Source organism: Pseudoliparis swirei, chromosome 4 (genome assembly GCF_029220125.1).
Source record: "Pseudoliparis swirei isolate HS2019 ecotype Mariana Trench chromosome 4, NWPU_hadal_v1, whole genome shotgun sequence".
In the NCBI taxonomy this organism is placed as follows: Eukaryota; Metazoa; Chordata; class Actinopteri; order Perciformes; family Liparidae; genus Pseudoliparis; species Pseudoliparis swirei.
The window spans coordinates 13979512-13987152 of NC_079391.1; the positions used below are offsets into that span (position 1 = coordinate 13979512).

Consider the following 7641-nt stretch of genomic DNA (forward strand, 5'->3'; position numbering starts at 1 on the left):
ATCTCATATTTAAAGATCAATTTGATTGAGACGTTTGCAAGTTTCTCATGGTAATAAAATATGTTTCTTTTATCCTGACAAAAGGTATAATCCGAAGATTTAAACAGTAAATATGGTGTACTAATGTTTTAGAGTAGAGAATTGGGTCAAAGATATCACTATTTCCTCTTTGAGCCACGAGTTCCCCCTAATGTCGGCTGGGAGGTAGTGCTGGTTCTGTGAAAATGAAATAAAAAGACACCTGACATTATAGTTTTATTCAATCATTTTAGGATTTTCTTTGACTATAGTAGCCATATAACAAATTAGCATACATTTAAAAACAACAACAAATTATCGAACCTTAAAATGTATTTAAATTAAAAACAAAGTTGAGCATCATGACCAAATCACTGTCACCACGTGACGCTCGTTTCATCTCTGACCTCAGAGCACAGCGCTGTTATCGGCTCGTCTCTCTGGGGTCAGTGTTGGTCTGTAATTCTGTCTACTTGTCACGCTGCGTCGCTCTCAGACGGGTCATATCAGGGCTTCTGGTCCTTCAGGTCGCACTTCAACATGACCTTGATCCCGAGACCCTGCCGCGTGGTCTCAAAGGCCTGGGCCGCCTGCTCCAGGGGAAAGCGGTGGGTCACGAGGGGCTTCACGTTCACTTTCCCTGACGCCAACATGGCGATGGCCATCGGCCAGCTGCAACACATATTGACAAACATTTCACTCAAGAGTTCAATCTGTGATGGCTAACTATTATTGATAGAGTTGAGCTTCACTCAAGGCCATACATGAGGAGAGCGATTCATTTTGAAATCTCATTTATTATTAAATACAACATTACTCTCCAGTAGAACTGCTTCCCGCTTTGCTTTGAACATCTGCTTATCAAACAAAAAGCTTCTCACGTGTTGCAGTAGCGGAAAACTCCTCTGATGTCCACTTCTCTTAAGGCAGCATTGGACAGAGGGACAGTGACCATCTGAGCACCAACACCCACCAACGCCACCACGCCTCCTGAACGTGTTGCCTGGCAGGGAATAGATGCATATCGACGCATAACTTGGATTATATTATAGGTATTCAGATACTGAATCTCGTTGTGCTTCGCAGGGGACCAAGTACATGGTACTCGTATTGGAAAGTATTGAGACTCTTCACTTCAGTAAAAACGGCAAAACCACAATGTCAAAATATTCCATTAGAAATTTAAGAACTGTATTGGAAGTATTACTGGAAAAAATAACATAAGTATCATGCACGCAACATATTTTAAAATCTGTGAAATATATATACAAGTAACAAGTCGATATAGCAAATCGTCAAATGTGTGAGTTGAAGGAAAGTTGAAGTATAATGTTGCATGAACTGGAACGCGTCAACTAAAGTACAAGTATTTAAAAATTGTAAGTAGTACAGTACCTGAGTAAATGTAATACTGTCTGTAATTTGTGCAGAGCGGCTTCATAACTCTGAAAACATTATGAAGTGGTCTTCACTGAATAGTCACATACGTAGATGGCCGTTTGAACGCTGCTCTCCACACCAGAGCATTCAATAGCAACGTGAGGCTGAGCGCCCAGCTGCTCCTCCACGCTCTTGGCCAGATGCTGAGGTTCGTCTCCCATCTTCACCTTCAGCTGGAAGTCTGCACCCAACTCTTTGGCCATTGTCAGACGCTCGGGTAACATATCTGAACCGCAGAGGTGGATTAGAGACAAAAAGAAAAGCCTGAAGGTAAGATGCGACCAGAATCCGTGTGTGTGTGTGTGTGTGCGTGTGTGTGTGTTTCACCAGTGATGACGACCTGTGAGGCCCCCATTGCTTTAGCAACAAGCAAGCAGACCAACCCAATAGTTCCTGTGGGAAAAGAAGAATTAAGCAGGATGACACGTATAGAACCGGTGTCGAGTGTGAATGTAAAGTTTGAATTTTTACTGGGTCGATACAATTAAAAAGAGCCAATGTCGAGATGTTTTTTTTAGATATAAGAAACGGTGTCACCTGGTTATGCTCAATGTGGACGACTCAATGTGCGTGAGCTTGTTTTTGCAGCATATAGGAGTCGTTAATTATTAAGTGTCTTACAAGGGGTGTGAAGGTTCAGTAGTTTTCCACACACACTCAAGCTGTGCCCGAATGATTCTCACTTGTGTGACGACACACACACCATCGTCTATAGAACTAGATTATGCTGCTTGCAATGGCCTGACACATGAACATAACACAATCACCCTCTTTTTACATTAGTTTGCACTGCAGTGTGTCCTGAGAGGCAGTATCTTGCCGATGGAATTGTCCTTCTTGTGTAATTGTGTTAGTTGAATAGTTTGTGCTCATTGTACCTGCGCCACAGATGAGCACGGTGCTGCCGAGGGTCACACCGGCTCTGCGACAGGCGTGGATCCCCACAGACAGAGGTTCGATTAGGGCTCCTTCCTCAAGTGTCACGTTATCAGGTAACCTGGATGGTTGAAGAAAGATACAAAAGAGAAAAGATAGGGGGAAAAGGAGATATATGAAAAGTTAGGCAAGAGTGAGTTGGCAGTCAAGAGATCAAAAAGTTGTAATATCTGGTGCAAAGCCTTAACAATGTTGAATAAAACCGTTACTTGTAACAGAAGTTGGCACTGTGTTTGTAGTATCGGCACAGATTTCCATCGTCGGGGGGAGTGGCACAGAAGAAGATCGTCGGAGACAAGTTATAACGTCCATTTTTGAAGAACTCATCCATCTCGCGAGGTGAGCCCGGCTCAATGGCCACTCTGTCACCTAAAGAAAATACACTAAAGTTGACTTCATCCACATAACTCTTTGTGGCTGAGAGTGAACTTGATTTCAATACCATAACATGTAAGGTGAGATATTGCATTACAAATGATGAACAGTGTATGAAGTCACAGTGCCACACATGTATGCTTACATGCATTTGTGGCACTGCCGGTGCAGTTTGACAAAGGACAAGAGTCGACAGAAGCAATTATCTTTGTGATGTATTCAAAAAAAATTCTGTGTGACTCCCACTTGAACAGAATGGCAGATTTCTGCAGTGCTCACCTACTTACCCACGGCAAGGTGCTTGACTGCTGATCCGACCTTCACCACTCGCCCCGACGCCTCGTGCCCCAACACCATCGGTGTTGTGACCACGTAGTCCCCTATCCGTCCGTGCTGCCAGTAGTGAATATCTGATCCGCAGATTCCAACTGAGTTCATCTGGAGCAAAACATCTGGGTGCAAAACATGACACACAAGACAGAGTCCAGTACTGACCAATCAGGGGGTTTGCATATTGCGTCACCGTGTCACAGAGAGACACGACAGACCAACATGTTTCCAGACCTCTGAAATGCTGAACAAATCAAGCTTAATGTAGGACATGATTAAAATATCAATATGTGAAGTGAAACATGTCAATTCAGTCTTATCTTTTGTCTAACTACTGACCAAAAGTGAAAGTGACATATTTAACTAATATTTATTTTTGACACCAGGGCATTATTGACTTGCAAGTCAATACTATTTTAAGAATGAATAATTAAAAATGCAGTACAATGCCATGAAAGCTAGTGCACGTTTTTTCCTTCAGATTAAAACCAAATCCTATATGAAAATAAATCAAACTAAAACAAATTACCTAGGTTAGTTGGATTGCATTAAATGTAATTAATTTAACTTATTTTGCAAAGCATGTACATCATAATCACATATTTCGATCTGCCTTTTGGTGAAATCATGCAATATGTCATACCATTAGGCCCTGGCTCCGGGATCGGGCGATTTTCCTGAGAAATAAAACAAAAAACAAAAAGTATGAAGTCAGTTTAATTCACACAGACTGTAACTAACGTGGACGCAAGTTTAAAATCAGTCTCCTACCACCCGGAGGTCTCCCCGTGCGTGCAGCACCACGGACAGGTTTTCCTCCGCCATGACTGATGCAACACTTCAAACACAACGGGGTGAAGAAGAAGCAGACAGGTGAACCGAGTCCAGAGAGATATCTCTTCTGGTCGTGTCAAAGTACAACAAACTGCAGCATGCAGACTTCATCTTCCTGTTTGAGAGGCTGATACCAAAACAAAGCCTTGTGATTGGCCAAAGCCCCGTTGAATTGTCCACTTTGTAGGGGTGGTCGTTACCAAGCAGAGGAACGTAACTGCACTCATTCAATTACTATGACTCTTTCTACGGCTCGATATTATTTTTATATAATTTTTCATGACGTTAAATATTGATTATAGGTTGCTATTGAGCCCTCATTATCGATATGCCGTGATATGATAAGCACGAAAGCCCTCTACGTTGTCTCAGTCCGACACGATGGGCTGCCTTTAACTGCCATGTTTTTGTATGACATAAATGTATTGATTAGTTATGAGATTAAAATTAGTTTTCTATAAAGAAAAATAGTACATAACTGAAAGCATTCACATTATGTGGTATTTATTTGTACAACATCCATTTTATGTCGCATTTCATGGATGACTAAAACATAAAGACTCATGAGGGGTGAAAAAGGTGACAAGGGGGGGGGGGGTGCAGGTAGCTTTTTTTCTTTTTCTCTCCACACCACATCCACGTTGTTTGATGACACCTCAAAGCTTTTATAACTACGGTCTTTTGATTGTTCTGACCGCAAATCTAAATAATAATAACAAACATTTTAAGAAAAAAAGGTGCTCTGAATAATTCAGTGATCGGGCCCTAATAATAGTAATAACAACTTTACATTATCATTATATATAATATGGTTAAAGTCATTCATGAACCAACTTCCCTCTTTTTACTTGTGTGCTCTGCTGAGCTTTGAGCCTGTTCCATGATTCTGTTCCATGAAACTGTTCATGATTCTGTTCCATGATTCTGTTCCATAAGTCTGTTCCATGAACCTGTTCCATGAGTCTGTTCCAGGAGCCTGTTTCTTCGACGTGTCCCATCAAAGATGTTTTATTGCGAAGATCACATCGCATGTTCTCCTTGTCTCACTCCAATCTCATAAACGCCGGCCGGCCAATTTACCCCCCCCCTACCCCAAAACAAAAACTCTTCGGATCTACACTATTCACGTGGATGACCTGAAGCTGCCAACTAGATATTCAAAATTACATCTGATGCCCATTAATAAACAACAACGCATTCATTGCTGCTCAGTAAGACTCATCTTTTCTTACTTAAAGCTATGACGAAAAACAAATTAAAGCATGTTAGTTGAAAACGTAATTTAATTATTTTGGCAACTCCAACGGAGGCAATTCAAGCAATCAACCTGTTGTCACACCAGACACTGAACGGTAAGACAGATTTAGCAGAAATTATGGAATTGCAAATGTGGACCCATATTAACCATTTGCCTTCTTCAAATAGTTCTTTTTTGGGGGAAATATGACAAAATAGAGACTATGTTAGAGGGAAAAAGAGATTAACAGATCTTACACTGATGTGACAGAGATGTATTGTATGTCAGTGTATAGATCTATACTGCATACTCAAGTACAAGTAGGCAATGCAAACTTAATAAACAGAATAACTAAATTGACAGTACATTATCAACAGTTTGAAACTGTAGAAAGTGTAAATAGCACAACCGCTACTTGTTCTTGTTTAATGTTTTTTCTCTGCTTTGCGTATGTGTGCAGCGGGCAGCGCTGGGCAGCAGTGGGCTTTACAGTTGGAGCATCTGAAACATCCGGGGTGGAAATCATACACATCACCTGAATATTTCTGCAGGTTGTCAATGCTGACGTATCCTGTACAGAAGAAGTGAACAGAAAAAAAGAGAGCTATGATAACATACTCAACCATAATCTAAATATTGATTGCACCAGACCTTTATTAAAGGGGAATTATCAATTATTTTATCAAATATACAGTAAATAATAATACACGTTTCACCTGAGAGTGTGTTACTAACTGGATAATGAGCATGAAGAGGGGCTTCACTCTCTGATACATCTGTGTCAGACGGTTCAGAACTGTCAAAAGAGTAATAGGGACTTAATTAATTCACTGGACAGTTTGGAATTGATTTAGAACCAATATTAAATCTTTACATTGGAAACTCAACATACTTGCTTCTGCAGACTTCACTGTATTCATCTTCTGACTGGCAACTAAAACTCTTATGGAAACTCTGTAAAACCAAAGGAAGTCCAACCAAGTGATTAAGTGATGAAGGACACATGATCTGATGAATTTGCCAGGTGTATTTACCTTTTCCATCGATGGCTCATCTTCACACTCCCAAATCAACCTCCCAACCACCTGTCGCACCTCTAAAATTACAATACAGAACATTGTATGAGTTAGAATTGATGAAACTGGATCACTTTGAAATAAATAAATCAAGAAGTTCAAACCAAGAGTGGCTACTCCCTTTTGAATAGTTTATTAGACACCTTAACAGTTAAAAAGATCCATTATTCAATGTTAAAAAAGTTAATTAAAATCAGCAAATATATAAACATAGTTTGCGTGCCTGAATTTTATTTTCTTATTTCCAATTGTGTTCATCATTTGACAACCTCTAGGACTCTTCTTGGGACCTCAATGCTTGTTTTGACCCCAAAGTTGAGAACCACTGGTTTTGTGTAGTTTACGACAAATCAATTAACATGTTAGTTCTCACCCTCCTGTACTGAGGTCGGAGGCAGCACATAATGACCGATGCACACAGACTTCACACTTTGGCGCTTCTCACAGGCGGACAGAAACAAGCTGTGGAAAACTGCAACCTTGTTCCAAAGATAATCTTTGCTCATGAAAATCCTGAAAAACAGATGTCAAAGTATAGCTTCAGAAGAATCAGAAGCTTATTGTCAAGTATGTGAGCACATACAAGGCATTGTACTTGGTACACAACAATACACACTGTGCAATAGTATAAAGACTTCAACATATGATGATTTACAATGGAAAGTGTATCTGCTTGATGATACATGTGCATCTTTCCAGTTCCTCACACTCACCTTAGAGTATCAGGACATGTAGCATCTTCACTGAAAAGGAAAGCTGCTGTTCTCCAGTCAGCAATGGTCCCACCCTCCGATACTACAAGACACAATGCTAAGGACTATAAAGCAAGATCAAACTACCAAAACCATGTTTCAAAAAGACAATGTTGGTGACGTTACAAGTTGAACTTGAGTTACAGATCCCTAAAATAGATTTGTGATAGTAAGATGTTTCCACTTATTCTCCTTTAAAAGATAACAGTCGTGTTTTGTTAAAATGTTAAAATCATGTTGTGACAGCATTTACTCACTAGTTAAAATATTTAGCTGGGGGTTAATTCAACTAGCATTGACCTGATAATAGTAGGAATAGGTTTGCGTTACTTACTCCAAAAGGTCTGACATGACTGTGGCACACTGCTTGAAAACCAGGCAGACATATCCCTGAACATAGCAACAGCCCTCTGTTATGAAAAGTGGTTCGCATTGACGCTTTTAACTCTCCAGCTAGCTCTCTCTCTCTCTCTCTCTTTGGATGAAGGGCTGGAGACTGAATTTACGAAGTGCTGCGCTGTCGTTTGGCGCGCAAACGGCTCTGCTGCGTTTACGTCTCTCGATAACTATCGGAAATGTTGGTATTAGGACTAACTAGCGAGCTAAACAAAGAGGTTTGAGCCCTGTTAACGTTATCTGGGAT

General features: G+C 40.5%; 2 protein-coding genes across 2 annotated transcripts; both read right to left on the reverse strand.

The window, feature by feature from the left end:
* Positions 1-242: 242 nt before the first annotated feature.
* Positions 243-3998, reverse strand: sord (sorbitol dehydrogenase). The gene is made up of 9 exons (XM_056413093.1): positions 3871-3998; positions 3743-3776; positions 3057-3221; positions 2604-2763; positions 2337-2455; positions 1786-1851; positions 1506-1684; positions 900-1021; positions 243-690 (listed from the first exon to the last, which is right to left on the reverse strand). Exons 1-9 carry the CDS (start codon positions 3922-3924, stop codon positions 525-527), a joined length of 1065 nt encoding a protein of 354 aa, XP_056269068.1. The 5' UTR covers positions 3925-3998; the 3' UTR covers positions 243-524.
* A 1168-nt stretch (positions 3999-5166) lies between these two features.
* terb2 (telomere repeat binding bouquet formation protein 2) lies at positions 5167-7405 on the reverse strand. Its single transcript, XM_056413577.1, has 7 exons — positions 7333-7405; positions 6960-7041; positions 6620-6759; positions 6205-6266; positions 6063-6124; positions 5887-5966; positions 5167-5741 (listed from the first exon to the last, which is right to left on the reverse strand). Exons 1-7 carry the CDS (start codon positions 7394-7396, stop codon positions 5596-5598), a joined length of 636 nt encoding a protein of 211 aa, XP_056269552.1. The 5' UTR covers positions 7397-7405; the 3' UTR covers positions 5167-5595.
* Positions 7406-7641: the final 236 nt, after the last annotated feature.

What these genes read in the sequence shown, in the direction of transcription:
- sord (XM_056413093.1), bottom strand. Translation starts at nt 3,924, where the DNA reads ATGGCGGAGGAAAACCTGTCCGTGGTGCTGCACGCACGGGGAGACCTC. An exon ending in CTCACAGGTCGTCATCACTG is followed by an intron (nt 1,685 to 1,785) that starts GTGAAACACACA and finishes TCTGCGGTTCAG; the next exon opens with ATATGTTACCCGAGCGTCTG. An exon ending in GTTTTCCGCTACTGCAACAC is followed by an intron (nt 691 to 899) that starts GTGAGAAGCTTT and finishes TATGTGTTGCAG; the next exon opens with CTGGCCGATGGCCATCGCCA.
- terb2 (XM_056413577.1), bottom strand. Translation starts at nt 7,396, where the DNA reads ATGTTCAGGGATATGTCTGCCTGGTTTTCAAGCAGTGTGCCACAGTCA. An exon ending in ACATGTCCTGATACTCTAAG is followed by an intron (nt 6,760 to 6,959) that starts GTGAGTGTGAGG and finishes TCTGTTTTTCAG; the next exon opens with GATTTTCATGAGCAAAGATT. An exon ending in AGTGAAGTCTGCAGAAGCAA is followed by an intron (nt 5,967 to 6,062) that starts GTATGTTGAGTT and finishes CTCTTTTGACAG; the next exon opens with TTCTGAACCGTCTGACACAG.